This window comes from Microcaecilia unicolor, chromosome 10 (genome assembly GCF_901765095.1).
Source record: "Microcaecilia unicolor chromosome 10, aMicUni1.1, whole genome shotgun sequence".
NCBI lineage: Eukaryota > Metazoa > Chordata > Amphibia > Gymnophiona > Siphonopidae > Microcaecilia > Microcaecilia unicolor.
In genome coordinates this window covers 133,944,184-133,968,451 of record NC_044040.1, presented here as the reverse complement: position 1 = coordinate 133,968,451, position 24,268 = coordinate 133,944,184, and the positions used below count along the sequence as shown (strand labels likewise).

Below are 24,268 nucleotides of genomic sequence, written 5' to 3'. Positions count from 1 at the left end.
GTCTCTCTCCTGCTTCTGTATGTCGGGACCTGGGCGATTGCGTTAACACAATAACCCAGGTCCTGGCACACAGGAACAGGAGAGTGACAGACCAAGGGAGAAGCAGAAGCAGGAAGGTAAGAGGGTGGGGGCGGTGGCAGTCTAAGTGGGGGAGGGGTGGCAACCCTGCCCCTGCTCTGTCTCTCGGTGGCCCTACAATGTGTATTAATTGAGGGAAGAATTTCCTTGGAATCAAGCCTACATCATAAGTATGGCTGAATTAATGCTATATTGGGTTCTAGGCAAACATACATTTGTAGACCCCATTCACTTCTTATGCTCTGGGGATATCTATTCATGACATTTTCCTCCTTCCTGCCCAGTCTACCTTTCCTTGAGATCATCTCTTCTGCAGTGGCTTGCAGAAACTACAGGGACTACTTCTGGTTGTGGTGACAATATAGGCAGGGCCAGCCTTAGACAGCAGCGACTGCACAGGGCCTTGTACTCAAAGGGGCCCCGTGGTCGGCCGGTTGCATCCCAGGCATTAATGGTCAGAATTTGCGCAAGCTGCAAATCCACTGTCCCGCCCCACCCCACTCCTGCAATGTTCCCCAGCTGCCTCAGCGGCTCTGGTGGTGTCCCCGGCACTGGTAGTTAGAATCTTGAGCAAGTTGCAAACTGCCCTGCTGCACCCCATCTCATGACGTGCCCTACATAACATCCCTCTCAAGTCTCTCCCCAGGACTGGGACTCCGTACTTGGTATGTACGGCATCAATATTGCACCTAGCACATTTACTATCCTGACCTGGTCCGCTGACACCAGAACTTCCATCTGCCATGGCCCACCCTGTTCTGACATAACTTTCTTCTTCCTTAAGGGCAGGCTGCTGCAGCGGGAAGTTCCAGCATCAGCGGACCAGGCTTGAGGAGAGTAAGCACGGACTAGTCAGTTTTGCTTGGTTCTGCTTCTTATAGCACAGGTTGGTGATAGTTGGCATTTGGCAATGTCAGAAGAATGCATCTTGGTGATTAACATCTTTCCTTTGCATGTCTTTCTGGGTTTTCTTCTCCTTAGGCCTGTAGTGTGAGTTCTAGGTCACATTCAACTAGAACATTTATACTACAAATATGTAACATGTAGAAAGTATGACTGTTGCACTTGGCCTTTTCTTTAAAAGATTTTTGTATAGTTTATAGAAAAAACTATATGAAACCATAGTGAATTTATTTATTTATCTCATTTGTACCCCACAGTTTCCCAACAGTATCAGGCTCAATGTGGCTTACAACGGACCACAGAGGCAGACGCCAATGCAGTAAAATGAAGCTAATACAGCAGAAAAACCTACAAGAGATATTGGGGAAGAGTAGGAATGGCTGTGTCCATTGTAGTGAGGTTTTAATGGCATTGTATTTCAAAAATGTGCATTTGCCATTCTAATTCTCCAAGGGCAGGGGCAGCAGAGCGAGGGGAAAATGACATCTTTCAGTTCACATAGTTTTGTTAATAATCAGAAATAAAAATTCACTATAGTATGTCTAATTACAGAGAACATGAGAGAAAGTAAAAACCTTTTCATGCATATAAACACAAACACGGGCTGAGGGGCTGTCTTCCAGAAACTCTTCAACCCTACTAACCAGATATTTTTCAAAATATTCTTTGACAGGTTGATATGCCTTGTCATTACTGGATAGAGGAATGAGTTATGAACTAGTAGTTTCTCTTTATTCCATAAGTCTGCAGTTCTGTTGCTTAATATTATCTGTAACATATAGGACCACTTCTCCCTTTCTTCCTACTCTGTCCTTCTCAAATAGGTTATAGTCCAGTATAACTATAGTCCCAGTAATGGTTTTCTTTGAACCATTTTCTCCACAACCATGACTAAACCAAAGTCAACCTCTTCCATTACAGCTTCTAGATCCAGAACCTTATTTTTCATACTAATAGAATTAGTATATATAACTTTCCAGACATCCAAGTGTCCCACACATAGAGAAGGTGACAAAACAGTATAACTCTATGATTTATGTGATAGGAAACCTGGATGGGATGGGATAGGGGGAGGGGCCCCAATGAGCTTGCCCAGGGGCCCAGATCACTGTCAGTCTGCCCCAGAAGACTCTAAAAGCAAACTCAACCCAGTATTACTCTGGCTTTAGACTAGGTTTGCTCCTTTCCGCCCTGGGCATCTTTACCTACAGTATTATGTAATCAAGTTCCACAGTGGGTCTCCATCCTCTACCAGTGGGACCAATCAAATAATATTACAGTTGCATTAGCCAGGGAGCAAAGTTGAAAGTAAATACACAGTTTGCCTAACCTCTGATTTTCGAAGTCCTCTCTGCTCATTTTGGGAAAGTTCACTAATCTCCCCCTTCTTTCCTGACTATGTTTCCACATTGAGAAGGTGTTTGGTCAGTAATAGCGAAATTTGAAAGTACTCTGCCCACGTACCTGGATCTTTTCTTAATTAATATATTCAGTTATTCTCCTCTGTGTTATGAGAATTAGAACTCCTAATTGTTATGGACTTGAACTGAATAATTTCTGAGTATTTTCATTGCTTAATACTAGGTTTCCTATGATAGTATTATGCTTATTTCAATCAGTTTTTCTGTACAAGTTTTGCTTACCTTTATTTGAAATTTCATAAATACAAATTAAAAAAAAAAATTAAAATCTTGTCAGTAGGAGGTGGAGCTAGGCAGGGCTAGGTGGGGTGGGGATAGAGTGGGAGGCCCCACCAAACCAGTCTGTACAGGGCCCCACAATTGCTAAGACCAGTCCTGAGTACAGGGACTGAGCAAGCACATGATCACAGGCCCTGCTTTCCACACAGAAGCCAGAAGCAATGCACAAGGCTGAACTTATACACAGTGGTGTGCTGGTATATGTTTAACAACAGGCTCTCTCCCCGGTCCCCCTCTTCGCCCCCCGTACCCCTCTGCGCCTCCCCCCCCAAATTGCAGAGCTGGCTATAGCCGGGGAGAGAGCCTGGGGGGGTGGGGTGGAAAAAAAATTAAATGATCCCAGGTTCCAATCTAATTCATGTTTAATGTGCGATAAAATGCCATAAATAAGTAAATAAATATAAACTTTTAATGTTGAGCACCTGATTCTCAAAGTGAACATATTCCAAACACTATAATGAAAATAAAATGATTTTTTTTTCTACCTTTGTTGTCTGGTGACTGTTTTTCTGATCATGCTGGCCCAGTATCCGATTCTGCTGCTACCTGTCCTCCTAATTCCGTTTCCAGGGCTTCCTTTCCATTTATTTCTTTCCTTCCCTCCTTTCTTCTTCATTTCTGGTCCTCAGCTTCTGCCTATTTTCTTCATCCATGTGCAGTTTTTCTCCTCTCTTCCTTTTCCCTCATCTCATCTCCTTCTTCACTCTTCCCTCCCCTCCATCCATGTCCAGCATTTCTTCTCTCTCCCCTCCTCTCCCCTGCCCTCCATCCACCCATGCCCAGCGACCCTTCTCCCCCTGCCCTCCATCCACCCATGTCCAGCGACCCTTCTCTCCCCCTGCCCTACATGCACCCATACCCAGTGACCCTCTTCTCCCCTGCCCTCCATGCACCCATACCCAACGACCCTCTTCTCCCCTGCCCTGCATGCACCCATACCCAGTGACCCTCCTTTCCCCTGCCCTCCATCCACCCATGTCCAGCAGTGACCCTCCTCTCCCCTGCCCTGCATGCACCCATACCCAGTGACCCTTCTCTCCCCTCCATCCACCCATGCCCAGTGACTCCCTTGTCTGCTCTGCCACCCCTCCCGAGTTGTTCAGCGGCGACTTCTCCTCCCTCCCTCCGGATCCGTCCCTCACCGACCTGTCCTTTGAATTCTTCGGGGCAGGCAGTCTTGCCTGCTCGCTGCCAGCGCTGACTCTCCACTGCCGGTTCGTGCTTCAAAATGGCCGCCGAGACTTACAAGGGCGACCGCCAAGACTTCAGCAGAAGTCTCGCGAGGCCGCCTCTGGAAGTCTCGGTGGCCATTTTTAAAGCGTGAACCGGCAGCGGGGGAGAGTTAGCGCTGGCAGCGGGCAGGCAAGACTGCCTGCCCCGAAGAATTCGAAGGACAGGTCGGTAAGGGACGGATCCGGAGGGAGGGAGGAGAGCCGGCTCGCGGGTTTTAACAACCGGCTCGCAAGTCGGAAGAAAAGTTAACAACCAGCTCGTGCAAACTGGCTTCAGCACACCACTGCTTATACATATAGTGGCCCCAAAGCTGTAACATTTAAGAGGCCTCCCTTGAATAAGTAGGAACTAAACTTTAGTTTTAGAACATAGGAACCATAAGAGTTGTCCTAGTGCTTCAGACTAAGGGTCCGTCCATCTAACTCAGTATCCTGTTTCAAACTGGCTAGTCAATATAAGAAGAAAAATAATAATAAACAGCCAACAATAGTTGATAATACAAACAATAATTATAACTATTTTATATTGTGATTTTCAGTATGTACAAATTCATGGGTTTATTTCTTTCAGTAAAGTGCAAGATCTTTTGTAATGCAAGGCCCTAAGATGTAGCTTGTCTAGCTTATACCTAAATCTGGCCCTGGCTGAAGGGCCCACTTTGCTGCTTGTGAGTACACATTGATTTAGTTCTTCCACTTACTCACAACATGCTGCTAAGAAGTGAGGGAGAAGAAAAAATGCCAGAGAGAGTCTGGATAGGAAAGAAGAGAAGAAGAGATGTTGGACCACAGAGGGAGGAAGAGAGGGGGAGGAGGGAGAGATGCTGCACTGCCAGATCCATTGGGGGGAAAGGGAGGGGGAAGAGAGAGACTGGATACGGAAGAAGAGGGGGAAAGATGTTGTATTCACAAAAGGAGAGAGGGAGGGAGAAATATAGGACTATAGGGAGGGCAGGGAAGAGAAAGATGCTGGCCCTAGGGTGGGGTGCAAGAAGATGAGAAGAGAGACAAAAGAAGATGGACATGAGGAGGGACAAGAACACAGAGAAGAGATGCTGGATGGGGAGGGAGCTTAGGGACAGGAACACAGAGTGGCAGTGCTGAACACGGGGGGAGGTATAAAGAAACAGAGTGCAGGTGCTGAACATAGGGTGTGGACAGAGACAGGAACATAGAGGGGAGATGCTGGACAGGATGGATTGAGATGCAGAGGGAAGATGAATTGTGGGCATGGAGAGAAGAAATGTCAAATGAACAGGAGACTCTGGAAGGACAATTAAAAACAGAGTCAAATAGAAAAGAGACACTGGGACCTCTAGCTACACATGCCATTTGGTCCATGACAAGTCCACCTCTTTAACCTTTCATCTTCAATTAGGTGTTCCTCAGGACTCCATTCTTGTACCCACTCTCTTTAATATTTTCCTTTCTAACCATTATCCAAGAACAGAGCTGTACCTCCTATTGCTATGCTGACGATATTTATTTATTTATTGCATTTGTACCCCACATTATCCCACCTTTTGCAGGCTCAATGTGGCTTACAGAGTAAGGTTATGATAAAGTCAGCACATGATTTAAATACAGTTGATCATAAGCTGAGGTAAGAGAGGTGATAGATGGGCCGATGTTGGGTAGGTTGTATGAGAAATATTTTAGGTGTGTTTGGGTGATTTGGGGGATGAATTGTATCATTGAGGGTGGTTATTGTAAGCTTTGTTAAAGAGGTATGTTTTCAGAGCTTTGCAGAAGCTGGTTAGATTGTTCATGGTTTTCAGGGTTTTGGGTAGCGCATTCCAAAACTGTGTGCTTTTGTATGCAAAGGTCGTAGCATGTGCTTGTTTGTACTTTATTTTATTTTATTTTTTTATTTATGTTAATTTATATACCGTGTCTTATTACAGCTGCAAAACAGAACAATTAGTGTATACAAATAAACAAACATAGGAATTCCATTCATGACAGGAAAGCACAGCATCCAGAATAAACTACATAATAAAATCAGTACAAATTAAAAATCTAATATACAGTTAAGCTACCCCTTTTTTCTTTTCTTTTTGACCTTATCTCATTATGCTAAGTTCTGTTCTACGTAGCTTATAAAGAGAAAGGTTTTCAAAAGTTTTCCTTTGCAGCTGGGGAAATTCAGGTTTAGGAATTTGCGGGCCGATCTTTTGGCATTTCTGGGCGGTAGGTCCACTAGGGTTAGCATATAGAGTGGGGCATCTGCGTAAATGATTTTGTGCACGGTTGTGCAAATCTTGAATTCAATTCGTTCCTTGAGTGGAAGCCAATGCAGTTTCTCTCTTAGGGGCTTCACGCTTTCATATTTAAGTTTTCCAAAGATGAGCCTGGCTGCCGTGTTTTGGGTTGTCTGGAGTTTTTTAATGGTCTGTTCTTTACAGCCTGCGTACAAGGCGTTGCAGTAGTCCAAGTGGCTTATAACTAGTGACTGCACTAGGGTGCGAAAGATATTTCTTGGGAAATAAGGTTTAATTCTTTTGAGTTTCCACATCGATTGGAACATTTTTTTTGTTGTGTTCTTCACGTGGGTATCGAGTGTGAGGTACAAATCAAGGTAAGGTATACACATATGAGTTTATCGTGGGCAGACTAGATGTACCGTGCAGGTCTTTTTCTGCCATCATCTACTATGTTACTATGTAGAACGAGAGGACATGAAATGAGATTGAAGGGGGGCAGACTCAGGAAAGATGTCAGGAAGTATTTCTTCACGGAGAGGGTGGTGAACGCTTGGAATGCCCTCCCACAGGAGGTGGTGGACATGAAAACGGTAATGGAATTCAAACATGCGTGGGGTAGGCATAAAGGAATCCTGTGCAGAAGGAATGGATCCACAGAAGCTTAGCTGAAATTGGGTGGCGGGGGAAGAGGGGTTGGTGGTTGAGAGGCTAGGATAGGGGAGGGCAGACCTATACGGGGTCTGTGCCAGAGCCGGTGATGGGAGGCGGGACTGGTGGTTGGGAGGCGGGAAATACTGCTGGACAGACTTATACGATCTGTGCCCTGAAAAAGACAGGTACAAATCAAGGTAAGGTATACACATATGAGTTTATCGTGGGCAGACTAGATGGACCGTGCAGGTCTTTTTCTGCCGTCATCTACTATGTTACTATGATCAATGGTGACTCCAAGAATTTTCAGGTTTTCTGATATAGGCAGTGTGCAGTAAGGTGTGGTTATAGTGGAGTAATTGTTTGCATTGTATTGGGAGGTGAGAACTAGGCATTGTGTTTTATCAGCATTGAGCTTTAGCCGGAATGAGTCCGCCCATGAGTGCATGATCTGGAAGCTCTGGTTGATCTCGTCATGTCTCTAACCCATCAGCTTCACTATTCAAACAACTGTCTCAACCATGTTTCTGGATGGCTGAAGGACAATCTCCTTTCCCTAAACTCTTCTAAATTTGAGTCCATTCTTTTTTTCTAATCCCTATAACTCCCTCTCTACTGGTTCCTCAGTTGATGGTCACTTTCAGAGACTCCATCAAAATTCTGAGTGTCATCTTTGACACCAAACTCTTATTTTTTTTTGTTTAATCATATTTATTATATTCTTCGTAACAAGGTTAACAACAATTTTTCAGATTACAGCCATGTAGATTGACATTCCCATATTTCAACATTTTCAAATTCCCCCCCCCCCCAAATTCTCCCCCCTCCCCTTCCCTCCCAGTCAAGTCCCCCCCTTCCCCCCCCCCCCCCTCCCCAACTCAAGCATTCAAAATTCTGCTTTTAACAACTGGTGTCAGTGTATCCCAGTAGGGGGACCAGATTCTACAAAACAAGTCTCCAGATTCTGATGCAAGGTCCGTTGTACTCTGTCTTTTCAGAGCACACATTTGTATCATTAAGGATCTCCAGCGGCCAACTGTGGGCTGTTCCTCGGTCAGCCATACTTGCAGAATAGTTTTCTTCCCCATCAACGTTGCCCGCTGAAGGAACGCTCTTACTCCAGCTGGGGCTTGTCCCTGGATTGTAAATATGTGAAAAAATTGCTTGGGGGAGTGATGCCATCTAACACGCCACATACTTGAAACTTGTTCTGCTGTACTTTTCCAAAAGCCATGAACTTTTGGGCAGGTCCAAAACATATGGCCCAAATGTGCATTTGTGCGACCACATTTCAGACATGAGTCATTGTCTCTCAGTTTAGCCCGATACGCTCTGTGCGGCGATATATGTAGGCGAAATACAAATTTGTATTGGGTTTCCCACCACAGCACATTTTCAGTTAGCTTGTATGTCCGTTTAATGCACCCTTCCAATTGCTCTTGAGTGACTCTCACTCCAAGTTCTACATTCCACTGCTGTGTCACCACCGAATAATTTGCAGGTTTAGTGTGCTCTCTCAAATGTGAATGAAAATATTTTAACGGGACTCTAGCCTGTGCATCCAGTCCTAACAGTTCATTAAAGCTCTCCCAAGTTTCCATTGTCAATGTCTCTTTCGGCAGGGAGCGCACGTAATGTTGTAGCTGTATATATGCAAATATGTTCGTCTCCGGCAACTTAAACTCTCCACAGAGTTCGCCAAATGGTTTCATCATGCCTTGCTCATTCACCACATGATACACATAGCTCACCCCTTTCTTAACCCAATTCTGGAACGTACGGGAAGTGGTACCCACTGGAAAGTGTGGATTTCCCTTTATTGGCAGCATGGGAGAACTGACCTTATTAAGGTTAAAGAATTTACATAGCCATTTCCAGGTATAACTCAAGGGTTGAAATATCGGGGCTGCCAAACCCAAATTCTGTGCCTGACCCCCCGGGGCCTGCAACCAACTTGCAAAATGTTGGTCTTTGAACCAGTGTAACTCAGATGTTGTAAGGGTAAAATATTCTGTATTCCTAAACCAATCTGAGAGATGTCGTATCCCGCTAGCTATGGACAGGAGGCGCAAATTTAACACTCCCAGGCCCCCCTTCCTCCGGGGCAGCATTGCGCTATTCATTGTCATCCGGGACCTCTTCCCCTGCCATAAGAATGTTGCTAATTTCTTCTTTAGCCACCTCTCGTCCCTACCCCGCAGATACATGGGCATCATTTGATACGTGTAAACCCAGGTAGGAAACAAGATCATGTTATAGAGGGCCACCCGTCCCATCAAGGATATAGGCAACGCCTGCCACCTACTCAGTGCCCTCTCCACCTTACGTTTCAGGGGATCCATATTTGCTGTGTAAATGTGGGTTAAGTCAATTGGGATTTTTACCCCTAGGTACGTCAAATCATCCTGTGCCCACTGCAATGGAAATGGTCCCTCCCATCCCGTCTGAATGTCTGACTCGGAAGGCCGAGCCATCGACTTTCGGGTGTTCAGTTTAAATCCAGAGTGGAACCCAAATTCATCTATAACTTCAATCAACCGCCTTAATGACTCTTGAGGCCTTGTCAGTGTTAGAAAAAGGTCGTCTGCAAAGGCCAACACCTTCACCGGGTGACCCTGGAGCGAGACCCCTTGAATTCCCGGGTCCATTTCAATCGTTCGGAGCAGGGGCTCTAAATATAAAAGAAACAACAAAGGGGATAGGGGACATCCCTGCCTGGTACCCGCCTGTATCTCCAAAGGCTCAGATCTCATGCCATTTACCAACAATCGAGCCGTGGGCGCCGCATACAAAGCCTTTATGGCAGCCAAACACCAGCCCGATACTCCCACGTGCTCCAATGTCTGGAACAGAAAACTCCATCTCACTCTGTCAAAAGCCTTTTCGGCATCGAGACTTGTTAACAAGAGAGGAGTTCCCGTTGCCCGACACCGAGCTATGGTCAAAAGAACCTTCCTCACATTGAGCACTGAGTGGCGCCCTTTCACGAATCCCACTTGGTGTTGCCCTATCAAGGTTGGCATATATATTGCAAACCTGTTTGCCAACACTCGAGCTAAGATCTTAAGATCCACATTGAGGAGAGAAATGGGCCTGTAGGATTCCACTCGGTCTTCAGGTTTTCCTGGCTTGGGTATTAGTGTTATCCAGGCCTCATTCTCTCCCCGCGTGAAACTCCCTCTCTGTACCACCGCCTCGTAATAATCCAATAGTGGTGCCCCGAAGTCAACCGGGAGAAGCTTATAATACTCTGCTGAGAAGCCGTCGGGGCCCGGCGCCGAGCCCTGTGGCAGTGATTTAAGTACCTGCTGTATCTCCTGCATTTGTATGGGTCTGGACAATCCCTCACGGGCGCTCGGCGATAGCTTAGGCATCCCTGAATCATCTATATAATCTTGCACTGGGGTCTCTTCCTCCTCTCCCCCCCTGGCGTATAGCTGGGCAAAAAATGTGTGGAATGCTTCTACAATTCCTTTTGAGTTTCTTACTCTAACCCCAGAAGGGAGGACCACCGATGTGATCAGTCGTCTCCGCTCCTGAGCACGAGCCACTTGAGCCAGTAGCCTCCCTGTTTTGTTCCCAAATCTTCGAAATCTCATTCCCCTCACCCACATTCTTTTCTTAGTCTGTTCATGAATAAGCGAGTTAAGGGCCACCGAGATCGCCACCATTGCTTCTCTATGTCCCCTCGACGGGAACTGCAGGTATCTGGCTTTCGCCTGTTTCAATTCCTTTTCTAACCTAAGGATTCCTGCAGCGATTCTCTTCCCCATGGCACTCATATATGCTATAATACTCCCCCTAAGTACCGCCTTCGAGGCCTCCCAGAACACTATTGGGGACTCACAAGATTCTGCATTCGTATCCACGTAAGCCGTCCACTGTTCCCTGATATACTTCCCAAAATTCTCATCTTTATACAAAAAAGATGGAAATCTCCAGAATTTTTCCCCTGCCCCTAACCCATCCAAGGCTATATCTACCCAGATTATCGAGTGATCGGATACCTCAAGGGGCCCTATTTCTGCTGCTGTTACTTTCGAGAACAGTGTCTGTGTCACTAATATATAGTCAAGGCGGGACCACATATGGTGGACCTTAGATTGGTGAGTATAATCATTTGTGAGAGGATGTAGTAATCGCCACGCATCCACTAGAGTCAAGGCCGTACACATGGAGTCCAGCACCCCCTTCCCCTCTGGTCTTCGCCCCTGTCCCGATCGATCAGCCTGGGGGTCCATAACTGCATTGAAATCGCCCGCCCACACCCAGGGCGCGTCTGTATACTTTAGCCCCAAAGCTATAAGGTCTTGGAAAAAGGGGGAAGCCTGGGAGTTGGGCCCATAAACTGTACAGAGATAGAGCACCTGCCCCTGGATCTGCAGTTTCAGTAGGAGTGCCCTTCCCTTTTTATCTGAATAAATCAGTTCTGTATGGCACGGTAGCCCTTTTCTAATAAGAATTGCTACCCCACTTTTTTTCCCCCTGAGGAAGAATAGTAACACTCACCCACCCATTGTGTCTTCAATTTTTCGTGTTCAAGGTCAGTTAACTTGGTTTCCTGGATACAGGCTATGTCAGCTTTGTGGTGTTTGAGTTGAGTCAAGATCTTGGACCTCTTAATGGGGGACGTGATGCCAGACACATTCCAAGAAATAATTCTAATTTGCGGCTTATGTTGTGACATCACATCTCCCCCTCATAGATTTATATTGTAGCCATACACATTGCATCTCCCAGGAGCCCAGCCCTACTCCCGGGAGGAGGTCATACTGTTTCCCCCCTCTGGCCATCCCCCATACTGCCGTTAAATCTCTCCTCCACCAGTGTTTCCCTTTTGTGATCCTGAGTTTTCCTTTCCCTCTCCCCCTCCTTACCACCCTCTCCCCCCACCCCCATCCCTTCCCTATTACCAACTAGATGTGCCGCCATAAAGCGTCACCAGAGTCACTTGTATGCTAGGGACCCCACCCCTCTCTTACCCAAGTTCTGAAATACAACAAAATATTCAATATCACTCTCTCTCACTCAGTCCTGATGCCCACAATCCACCTCCGCTCCAGGCGCCATTCAGTCTTTTCAATGCTTCTTGTCCTCCTCATGGGTCTGGTACTGAGTCCTGCACTTCTTTATTCAAAAAGTCCATTGCCAATTTTTCTGATGTAAAAACATTCCACTTTCCCTGCAATTGTATTTTCAAAACTGCCGGGTAGGACAAGGCAAACCGAATCTTCTTCTCTACCAAGGTAGAGCATATAGGATGAAATCTCTTTCTTTTCTCTTGTAATCCAGTTGAATAGTCTGGAAAAATCAGGATCGAGGCTCCCTCATATTTCAGGGTGTCCCTTTTTAACTTATAGCCTTGCATGATCTCCTCTTTATGTATAAAGTTATGTATTTTGATGATCACCACCCGGGGCTTCCTACCAGTCTGATATCTGCCCAACCGGTGTGCTCTTTCAATGCAGAAACCCCCTCTGCTATCGGAGAGTGCAAACTCTTGTTGGAGCCATTTTTCAAGCATAGGTCCCAGCAATTTATCTGACACAGACTCAGGTATGCCTACCAGTCTTATGTTTGAGCGTCGGGCCCTGTTCTCTAGATCATCAATTTTTTCTGATTGCGCATTAAGCTTCTCCTCCAACTCCTCGAGCTTTGGCGCGCTTGCGGCCCACGTGTCCTCCATGTCCGATACTCGTTGTTCCAGGGCCTGCGTGTGCTTCGATATTTCTGCCATACTGGCGTCAAATTTTTCCAGCCGGGTGATCAGAGAGTTGAATCTGGGTTCCAGCGCCGCCTCTACCACTTTAGCAAGCTGTGCGAGCTGGCGATCCGAGAACTCCGCTCGCGCCTCTGGTTCCCCCGCCGCCATCTTGGGTTCCGCGGTCGAAGGCGGCGATTTTCCTTTTTCCGTCCGGACGCTTCGTTTTGCAGGTCCCCCAGGCATGGAGACCACAAACTGGTCCATATACTTTTGCGCTTTAAGTTGAGGGTTCGAGCTCACCAATGTTTAAGCTTTTCAGCCGTTTTTCATGCAAAACGAGGAGTGGGGTCCCCGGAGCTCAGCCGCTATGCTGCTTGCGCTCTCAGTGCATCACGTGACTCCACCAAACTCTTATTTAAGGAACAGATTGATGCTGTTGTTTGATCCTCCTTCTTTGCCTTGCATCACATCCATTGTGTGCCCCTTTCTCTTTCCTTCCCTGATCTGTACCCTCCTTCTTGCCCTAGTGATACCTCATCTTGTTTATTGCAACTCTGTCCATGCAGGTCTTCCCTTCTACTCCCTCAAACATCTTCAACTCATACAGTCTACCGCTGTTAAACTACTTCATTACGCTCACCACTTTGATCACGTAACACCACTCCTCTGCTCTGAATACTGGTTACCCATCTCTGCTCACGTCAAATTTAAGATTCTTCTTCTTATCTACAGAGGCTGCTTTCCTACTGCCCCAGCCTACATTAATAACCTACTCATTCCCCATAACCCCTCCCATTCTCTCCATTCCACTAACAGTCTAATCACTTACCCCACCCCTTCTGCACTACACCTCAACATTTCACAAGAAACTGATTTCAGTTATTTGGGCCCTAAACTATGAAACTCCCTCCCACCTCACCTCAGGAAACAGTCTTCTGTGCATACATTCAAGGCAATGCTCAAAACTCACCTCTTTTCCAAGACTTTTGGGCCTTTTTCTTAACACACTTCCTATTCTACTACTTATCATTTCTATAGCGCTACTAGACGTACGCAGCGCTGTACACTTGAATATGAAGAGACAGTCCCTGCTCGACAGAGCATACAATCTAATTAGGACAGACAAACAGGACAAACAAGAGATAAGGGAATATTAAGGTGAGGATGATAAAATAAGGGTTCTGAATAAGTGAATAAGGGTTAGGAGTTAAAAGCAGCATCAAAAAGGTGGGCTTTTAGCTTAGATTTGAAGACGGCCAGAGATGGAGCTTGACGTACCGGCTCAGGAAGTCTATTCCAGGCATATGGTGCAGCAAGATAAAAGGAACGGAGTCTGGAGTTAGTGGTGGAGGAGAAGGGTGCAGATAAGAGAGATTTACCCAGTGAACGGAGTTCCCGGGGAGGAATGTAGGGAGAGATGAGAGTGGAGAGGTACTGAGGAGCTGCAGAGTGAATGCACTTATCGGTCAATAAGAGGATTTTGAACTGTATGCGGAAACGGATAGGAAGCCAGTGAAGTGACTTGAGGAGAGGGCTAATATGAGCATAACGACCCTGGCAGAATATTAGTCGTGCAGCAGAATTTTGAACAGTTTGAAGAGGAGAGAGATGGCTAAGTGGGTGTCCTGTGAGAAGCGAGAGGTGATAAGAGCGTGGATGAGGGTTCTGGTAGTGTGCTCAGAAAGGAAAGGGTGAATTTTGGTGATATTATAGAGAAAGAAATGACAGGTTTTAGCAGTCTGCTGAATATGTGCAGAGAAGGAGAGGGAGGAGTCAAAGATGACCCCAAGGTTACGAGCTGATGAGACAGGAAGGATGAGAGTGTTATCCACAGAAATAGAGAATGGGGGAGGAGGAGAGGTTGGCTTAGGGGGAAAGATAAGAAGCTCAGTCTTGGTCATGTTTAGTTTCAGATGGCGCTGAGACATCCAGGCAGCAATGCCAGACAGGCAGGCTGATACTTTAGCCTGGGTTTCAGCTGAGTTTTCTGGTGTGGAGAGGTAGATCTGGGAGTCATCAGCGTAAAGATGGTACTGAAAACCATTGGATGAGATCAGAGTAACCAAGGGAAGAAGCATAGATGGAGAAAAGAAGAGGTCCCAGGACAGATCCCTGAGGTACACCAACTGACAGTGGGATAGAAGTAGAAGAGGATCCACTAGAGTATACACTAAAGGTACGCTGGGAGAGATAAGAAGAAAACCAGGAAAGAACAGAGCCCTGAAATCCAAGTGAGGACAGCGTATCAAGGAGTAGGCTGTCCTGTCCTCTCATCTCCGCTTTTTATATTATGGTTGTAAACCACATAGACACTATTGCTGTATATCATGCTTTGTAAATAAATAGAGCAATAAAATCCTCAGCCAACAAAGATAGAAAAAATTATTTTAATCTGAATTTATTAATTGGAATATTTTGGCTTTTGGAAATGCACATCTCGAAATGCACATCTCTAGTTTATAACGGAATTCAAACATGCGTGGGATAAACATAAAGGAATCCTCCTCGGAAGGGAGGAATCCCCAGAAGCTTAGCCGGTGGTGAGAGGCAGGGCTGGTGGTTGGGAGGTGGGGATAGTGCTGGGCAGACTTATACGGTCTGTGCCAGAGCCGGTGGTGGGAGGCGGGGCGGGTGGTTGGGAGGCGGGGATAGTGCTGGGCACACTTATACAGTCTGTGCCCTGAAAAAGACAGGTACAAATCAAGGTAAGGTATACACAAAAAATGGCACATGTGAGTTTATCTTGTTGGGCAGACTGGGTGGACCTTGCAGGTCTTTTTCTGCAGTCATCTACTATGTTACTATGTTACTATAACGGGGCCAAGGTTATAGAATACTAGTATAACCAGGTATAGGAACACCTAACATTTACACACCTGCAGTTACATCAGCCATAGACCTGGGGTAACTGCATCCATGTGAATGCGACAAGGACACATTGTGTGTGTAAGTTATATATATAAGTGTGAGCCTCATGCATGTCCTACCAGTCCTCCTCCCAATATATACACCCCTTGTATTTACATGCTATGCGTTTTATGCATGTTGTATAGAATAGCACTTAGTTGCCCTGCTGGCACTTTCGCAGATCAGTATACACTTACTTGTGTAAGTACTAGTTTTACATACATTTACGCATTGATTTGGTGGATTTTGATAATTTTATTATATCTATAGTTGAGCTTGTCTGTTGATGTTCTATTGGAGCTAGGTTTCTTTCTCAGGGGAAAAACCTTTAAGGTTACATGGTAGGGTGAATGGTCCTCTGGATGTCACTCAAGATTCTTGCTTGTCACCCTTGCTGTTCAATATCTTGCTATAACCCCTTGGACAAAGTTTTCCTTTGAAAGGCTAAAGAAGTCAGGGTTTTTCAGCTTAGAGAAGAAATGGCTATGGGAAGACTGATAAAGGTCTATAAAATAATGAGTAGAGTGGAATTGGTAGCTGTAAATCACTTGTTTACTCTTTCCAAAAGTACAAGGACTAGGGTGAATGAAATGAAGTGTAGTACATTTAAAACAAAGTGGAAAAAGTCATTCTTTATGCAATGTGTAATGAAGCTCTGGAATTTGTTGTCAGAGAATATGGTAAAAGCTGTTAGTGTGGCACAGTTTGGAAAAGAACAAGTTACTGTAAGAAAAGTCCACAAATTGTTATTAAGGTGGACTTGGGAAAAATTCACAGTTTATTACTGGGAAGAGATGTACCAAATAGGAGGGGAGAGATTGGTAAGCTTGGTTTAGGAGAGGGACCTTGGGATGATGGTGTCTGAGGATCTCAAGGTGACAAAACAATGCGACAATGCGATGGCCACGGCCAGGCGGGTGCTAACTGCATAGAGAGGGGTATAGCCAATAGAAAAAAGGAGGTGTTGATGCCCCAGTACAAGTTGTAGGTGAGGCCTCACTTGGAATATTGTGTTCAGTTTTGGAGGCCATATCTTGCTAAAGATGTAAAAAGGCTGGAAGTGGTTGAAAGAAAAGCAACGAAAATGGTATGCAGTTTGTGTAGCAAGACATACGAGGAGAGACTTCATGACCTGAACATGTAGACCTTGTAGGAAAGGAGAACCAGGGGTGATATAATACAGACCTTCAAATATTTGAAAGGTACTAATCCGCAAACAAACCTCTTCCAGAAACAGAAAGGTAGTAGAAATAGAGGACATGAAGAGGTTGAAGGGGGGCCGACTCAGGAATAATGTCAGGAATTTTTTTTTTCACCAAAGGGGTGGTGGATACTTGGAATGCCCTCCCAGGCAGGTGGTGGAGATGAAAACCGTAACGGAATTCAAAAATGTGTGGGATAAATACAAATACACAGGAATCCTGTTTAGAAGGGATCGATCCAAAGAAACTTAACAGGAACTAGGTGGCAACATTTTAATTGGGAAGCAAAGCCAGCGCTAGGTGGACTTCAACGGTCTGTGCCCTGATCGTGGCTGGATAGATATGGATGGGCTGGACTGGAGCTTTTCAAGGGCTTCGATGACAACTTCAGAAGTTTTAGAACAAGGACAGAACTGGGCAGACCTCTACAGTCTATGCCCTGAAAATAGCATGGTCAAATCAAGATCATATATACATATGTTGTGTCACCTCATACCTTTATGTAATGAGTTTACCTACTTGGGCAGACTAGATGGACTGTTGTCTTTATCTGCCGTCGTCTACTTTCTGCCAGGTACTTGTGACCTGGACTGGCCATTGCTGGAAACAGGATACTGGGCTTGATGAACCTTCAGTCTCTCCCAGTATAGCAATATTATGTAGCTATTGATGGGATGTATTCCATTTGTACATGCTGATGGCATACAATTGGTGGTCCCTGTAGGGAAGCCTCCCTACAGGGACCTGCCTGTTTGAATGATTGTTTGGTTCAGGTGACTGATAAGTTACATTCTAATGGCCTTGTGTTGAATGTATCTAAACTTAAATTGTTTTGTGGGGTACGTTGGACTAGTCAAAGGCGCCAGTGAGACTTCAAATTATGCTAAGGCTACTGTTAGAAACCTGTGGGTTGATATTCAAACCTGCTTATAATCGAAAGAGAAAAACGCCTATATTGCGACCCAAATCGGGAAATGGGCGTCTTTCTCCCGTGGGCGCCCAAATTGGTATAATCGAAAGCCGATTTTGGGCGTTTCCAACTGCAATCTGTCGCGGAAACGGGTAAAGTTGATGGGGGCGTGTTGGAGGCGTGGTGAAGGTGGAACTGGGGCGTGGTTATCGGCCGAGGAGAGATGGGCATCTTTAGCTGATAATCGAAAAAAAGGCGTTTTTACCGCGATTTTGGGTCACTTTTTTGGACCCTTTTTTTTCACGAACAGGTCCCAAAAAAGTGCCCCAACTGACCAGATGACCACTGGAGGGAATCGGGGATGACCTCCCCAGACTCCCCCAGTGGTCACTAACCCCCTCCTACCAAAAAGACCCCACTTTAAAAACTTTTTTTCCAGCCTGTATGCCAGCCTCAAATGCCGTACACACCTCCATGACAGCAGAATGTGTTCTATCCTGTGACAGCCTTTCCCTGGTTCTGATGTGGCTCTCGGGTGAGTGTGACACCTTTTCTGTTATGCACACTGCAGAGTCACATCAGCAATGCATTGTGGTGGGTGTAGGGTATTGGGCTCCGTGATTCCACTAGCTTGTGGCAAATGCTCACGATGTTGGTAGTTGGTAGGCTCTACTCCCATGGTGCTTTTCCCCCTGCTTACTGGGTCAGAGTGTGCCCTGTTTTGTTTCCGGTAGTCCATGAGGTAGTGGCCATTTTTGTAAGCCAGTTTTAGATCCCTTTCACGTGTTTGCCACGTTACAGAACTTAGTTCTTACCTTGAATGTGGCTGAAAGAGGGCATTGTACACCATTCTGCCAGCTCTGACCTACTGCTCATCTCAGTACCAGGGATACTCGTTGCCAGTGGGGCACAACCTCTGATCTGCAGTTAACTGTGAGTAAGCGTGCTTATTCCAATAAAGGATGTTTTCGGAGAGATTAGTTTTCAGGTGTCAACTGGTGTGCCAATGTTATATAGCAGCAACAAGTCCTAGAGGCCTGCGTGTATGCAGGTCCCTGGAGCACTTTTAGTGGGTACCGCAGTGCACTTCAGCCAGGTGGACCCAGGTCCATCCCCCCCTACCTGTAACACTTGTGCTGGTAAATGGGAGGCCTGCAAAACCCACTGTACCCACATGTAGGTGCCCCCTTCACCCCTAAGAGCTATGGGAGTGTTGTACATTTGTGGGTTTTGGGGGAGGGGGGTTGGGTGCTCAGCACCCGTGGTAAGGGGGCTATGCATGTGGGAGCGTTGTCTGAAGTCCACCGCACTGACATCTAGGGTGTCCTGGCATGTCAGGGGGGCGAGTGTACTACGAATCGTGGCCCCTCCCACAACCAAATGGCTCGGATTAGGACGTTTTTGAGCTGGGCGTTTTTAGTTTCCATTCTCGCTAAAAAAAACAAACGCCCAGCTGAAAAACGTCCATTTTTTCGAAAATACGGTCTGTCCTGCCTCTTCACGTACCTGTTTTCGGACATAGACACCCATGGAGATAGGCGTTCGCATTCGATTATGCCCCTCAAAGTGACCTAACCAGCCAGAAATGGCTCCTGGCCAGTTGAATCACCTGTTCGTGACTAACTGCTATTTTTCAGTGGCACTTAACTGGTTAGTGCTGCTAAAAATATCCAGTTAGTGCTGAACTGATAACAAGCTATCTTTATGCGGTGCTGAATATCCAGCCTAGCATTCAATTTCTGGGTTTAACACCGGTGCTTAATATCAGGCCCCTGGTAAGTTACCTTTGATTAAGATATCTTCTTCTGCCTTCAAATCTCCATGGGTGTCTATGTCCAAAAATGGGTACGTGAAAAGGCGGGACAGACCGTATTTTCGAAAAAATGGACGTTTTTCAGCTGGGCGTTTGTTTTTTTTAGTGGAGGAGTGGCCTAGTGGTTAGGGTGGTGGACTTTGGTCCTGGGGAACTGAGGAACTGAATTCGATTCCCACTTCAGGCACAGGCAGCTCCTTATGACTCTGGGCAAGTCACTTAACCCTCCCATTGCCCCATGTAAGCCGCATTGAGCCTGCCATGAGTGGGAAAGCGCGGAGTACAAATGTAACAAAAAAAAAATAGCCTAGAGTGGCACAACCAGTGTTTTATATTGCAATTGGTAAAAAAAAAAAAATTAAGCCATATTGGAACCAGGGAGCTTTGTATACAGTCACTCAAGCCTTAGTGATTAGTATCCTTGACTGTTGTAATAGTTTACATGTGGGCTTGGTAGCAAAGGCCATACATAAACTACGTATGGAATCCAGAATATGGCTTCAAGGATGCTAACAGGGCTCAAGAGTAATACAAATAAAACAAAACATTTATTGGATTAACTTAATACAGTTTTTTGACAAGCTGAAGGCATAGCCTCCTTCTTCAGGTCAGTTATGGCTATATGTGGCATCTTCAATCTTGGATAAAGTAGTGTGGTTGCTGTGTTAGTCAACTTGAAAGGTAAGAAGAAGGCTGTGCCTTCAAAAGCTTGTCAAAAAATATATTACTCCGATAAAAATAAGGTATTACCTTATTATCCTTTCTTTTGTTTTATTTCTATTTATTACCTTTAAAGTGGACTATCATGGCAACCACATTACTTTATCCAAGGGTTTAAGATAGATGAAAGTGCATGGCCAGCCTTGGCTTTGCTCCACTGGCTTCTAGTAAAAAGAATTCATTTCAAACTCTTGACCTTAACTTGTAAGGCACTACATAATCCAAAACTTCAGTACTTGCTAATGTTTGAAATGTTATGTGCCATCTAGACCATTATGGTCTTTTCAGGGTGGTATGTTGGTCATCCTATTGGTTAAGGGTATACACAAGAGTATGTGGCAAGCCAGGTTATTCTCAATTGTGGCTGCATGTTTGGACAACAGCCTCACTAGTTTTGACAACTGTTTAGATTATTACAAATCACAGTGGTAAAATATGGGGGGATGGGAGATGGATTTGGTTATGGGATTTTTTATACAGGTCTTCCCAGAGTTGTGGAGAAGCAAAAAGAAAGAAAACAAAAATTGACTTACACAAGGGTAGTCCTACAATCAGTCATGCCTCTACAGCTGGCAGCTGAAATACAACTTTGTAGCATGGCCAAGAAAAATTGGGCAAACTGAATGAACAGATTGGTCTTTTTCTGCCATCATCTACTTCCTTTGCCTTCACTCCCAGTGCTCAAGAACCATCAGTGGGTCAGGCTTACAGGATAGCCCTAATAAGAGCGCTTTGCATACCTGCTTGTTCCTCAAGGACTGGGAGTGAAGACCACTGGTCTACTATGTTATACTACTATAGCAAGAGAATCCCTGTGCTAACAAAGATTTTTTTAGCATGAATAAAGGAAGGATATAGAAAGACAGAGGAAATGTGAAATAGAGCAATCCTTCTCAACTCTCTCCTAGAGGCACATATAGCCAGTCAGGTTTTCAAGATTACCGCAGTGAATATGCATGAGAGAAATTTGCATAGATTAGAGATCCATTGTATGCAAATATTAACTCATGTTTATTCATTATGATAATCCTGAAAACCTGAATGGCTAAGTATGCCTTCAGGAGAGGGCTGAGAAGCACTGCAATAGAAGAAGACATGTTTGTATTGTTAAAAGAAAACACACTCTATGGAATTAAAGATAGAACAAAGAAAAGAATTCATTCAAGCTGTCACTGTGCAGCATATATATATCACGCGGCATGAAATAGATTTTTCTTCTTTGCAAATATGTGAAACAAAATTTTCGAGCCCCTAGACTATGAAGGAGGAATTTGGGAGGGTGGGGAGATAGAAGTAAGAGGTGGGTAGATGTTTGTGGTGGCAACTGCATGACCAATCTGTCTCACGATAGGGTCATAACTGTTAATATAAACATGTATGGTAGAGTAATACCAGAATGGTTATGTCTACTTTTCTTCATATAGAAAATGAATAATATAATCAGTTATTCAGTTTCAGGCTTTAATATAAAGCCTGAAACTGTTCTTAGAAAAAGTTAAGTTTTACATTCTTTACCAATTTGTTTGTTGCTTGTCTTTATTTTTTTAATAAAGGAAATGAAACAAAAAGAACCCATGCCGAGTGGAAAAAAATCAATGCATACCTCCATTAATAAATATAAATTAATTGGAAGTTGTATGCAATTCTTTGGCTATTCAATAAAAGTTCAGGCAAGAAAATGTATTCATGTATGAATTACATGGAAGTGAGAAGTAACAGGACACTAGCTTCAGCTGCACCATGTAGGAAATAATACATAAGAGCTAACTGTAGGGAAGCTTGAAGCTCTGGGAGTTCCCACCTTTCCAAGCACTGGCTATATGGGAGCTCTCACAGGCAGATGATCAAAAGCCCTGCACTGGTCCAAATAGCGTTCTAAAAAGAGCTCTGGAACAGCACTGGGTGTTACTGGACCTATGATCAGAGATTATTGCATGCAAATTTAAGCACGCAATTTTCTCTGATCATGAGAGAGGGTGGTGGACGCTTGGAATGCCCTCCCGCGGGAGGTGGTGGAGATGAAAACGGTAACGGAGTTCAAACATGCGTGGGATATGCATAAAGGAATCCTGTGCAGAAGGAATGGATCCTCAGAAGCTTAGCTGAAATTGGGTGGCGGAGCAAGTGGAGGGAAGATGGGTTGATGGTTGGGAGGCTAGGATAGAGGAGGGCAAACCTATACGGTCTGTACCAGAGCCGATGATGGGAGGCGGGACTGGTGGTTGGGAGGCAGGAAATACTGCTGGGCAGACTTATATGGTCTGTGCCCTGAAAAGGACAGGTACAAATTCAAGGTAAGGTATACACATATGAGTTTGTCTTGGGCAGACTGGATGGACCATGCAGGTCTTTTTCTGCCATCATCTACTATGTTACTATGTTACATGGGGTAGAAGTACGGGAGGATTCAGGCACAATCCTCCCGCACTTGTTTGACAGGACTGGGCTGCCAAGCGAAATAGGGGCTGGAGGTCTGGCGGACTTCCGGTCCCCCCGAGCTGACTCCCCCCCACCCCACCCCAACACAGGTTCAGCAGCCCTGGCAGGAACCTCTTGCCGACCCAACCCCCCAGGAACAGGAGACTAGAGGTCCAGCAGACCTCCAGTCACCCTGACCCCCCCCCCCCCCACAGGTTCAGGGATCTCCAGCCCCCTGAACCTGTGTTGGGGGGGTCAAGGGGACTGGAGGACACTGGACCTCCAGCCCCCTGTGGCTGGGGGGGGTCGGTTGGTCGGCTCGGGGTTTCTGCCGGGGGCTGCTGCATTGGGGGGGGGGGGAATGAGGGCCTTTTAGCATGCAAATGCATGCTGGACAGGGCTCACCATTCCTCCCTAATGGTCTGCAAACCCTAACATGAGCTCCAAGCTGGCGTAGGGTTTGCCACAGCCAGCGAGCCAATCTTTGGCATGCTGGTCGCTGATCATTGGGGATAAATAGGTTTAGCCCTGTTTTGCATGCATTTGGATGCTAATTGCGTTCAGAGCCCATGAACACGTTGTTTCATACACTCGGGGGCTCTGATCATGGGGCGGTAGCAAACACGGGCACTAGTATAGTGCTAACAGCCTCTAGCTTCTGATCATCGGCCCATCAGTTCTCCACACTCAGCAGTGTAATCTGTAGAGAGTATGTGTAAGTGGTGAGAGTACTTATCAATGCTGTAACATATACCTTATCATACTTCATTTTTGTCTCTTCTTTTTTTCAGGCTGACATAACAAAGTGTGTTGTGAACCCAGACCCCAGCCTTCATTCTCACTGGCTTATCTCTGCTGTCTGTCGTATTGGCCACTTCCTCAAAGCTATTGTCTTCTTCCTGTTACGAGAGAGGTGAACATCTGCCTTCCAGTCCATCGTCGTTATTATTCTTCTGTTCCTGTAGTCTACCCCAAGAGGGGCAGTGACCTCTGGCCTAGCATATAGTGCCTACATAGGGACTTACTCTGATGACTGATTGCAATTTGGAAATAGTGTTCATCATTGCTCCTTCTATTTTCATCATATAAATATTGCCAAGATGGTGTATTTTCATTGGTGATATAAAGAGTGAAAAATGCAAAAGCATGCAAGAAGCTAAACATACTGAAATAAACCAAAGTATATATCTCTGTGAGTTTCGTTGGCACAAAAAGTGAAGATGACACTCACAGGGAGAAAATTATATGTCCTCTTCTCCTCTCTGTTCTTTTGAACTCCCAGCTTATTGTTTTTATGATCTTGTTCAAAATAAAACAGTTTAGCAGAGCAGTGAGTACCTTTTCCAAAAATATGTGGCGAGTGATCATAAAGTTTCCGTCAGCTACTGCTATTTTCTAGATCATAGGTTCCTAAAAAAGAAAATAGACAGAGGCCTACCAAATCTGATTCAACATGCATATGAATCACTCACCTTTAGGAAGCTGTTCCCATTTATTCCTTGTCCAGTGATATCCTTCAGATGTGCAGTTCTAGTTATCTTAACTTAAAACAAGAGAAAATATTTCTTCACCCAACACGTAATTAAACTCTGGAATTTGTTGCCGGATAATGTAGTGAAGGCGGTTAGCTTGGCAGAGTTTAAAAAGGGGTTGGACAGTTTCCTAAAGGACGAGTCCATAGACCGCTACTAAATGGACTTGGGAAAAATCCACAATTTCGGGAATAACATGTATAAAATGTTTGTACGTTTGGGTAGCTTGCCAGGTGCCCTTGACCTGGATTGGCCACTGTCAGGGACAGGATGCTGGGCTCGATGGACCTTTGG

General features: G+C 45.3%; 1 protein-coding gene across 1 annotated transcript in view; it reads left to right on the top strand.

Annotated features, from left to right (window-relative positions):
* The window catches only part of BOK (BCL2 family apoptosis regulator BOK), a 248,285-nt gene extending 224,226 nt beyond the window's left edge, over positions 1 to 24,059 (top strand). Inside the window, exon 4 of the mRNA XM_030216930.1 lies at positions 23,234 to 24,059. Within this exon, the coding sequence (XP_030072790.1) occupies positions 23,234 to 23,359 (126 nt within the window). The 3' untranslated portion in view covers positions 23,360 to 24,059. The remainder of the gene's footprint in view (positions 1 to 23,233) is intronic.
* Positions 24,060 to 24,268: the final 209 nt, after the last annotated feature.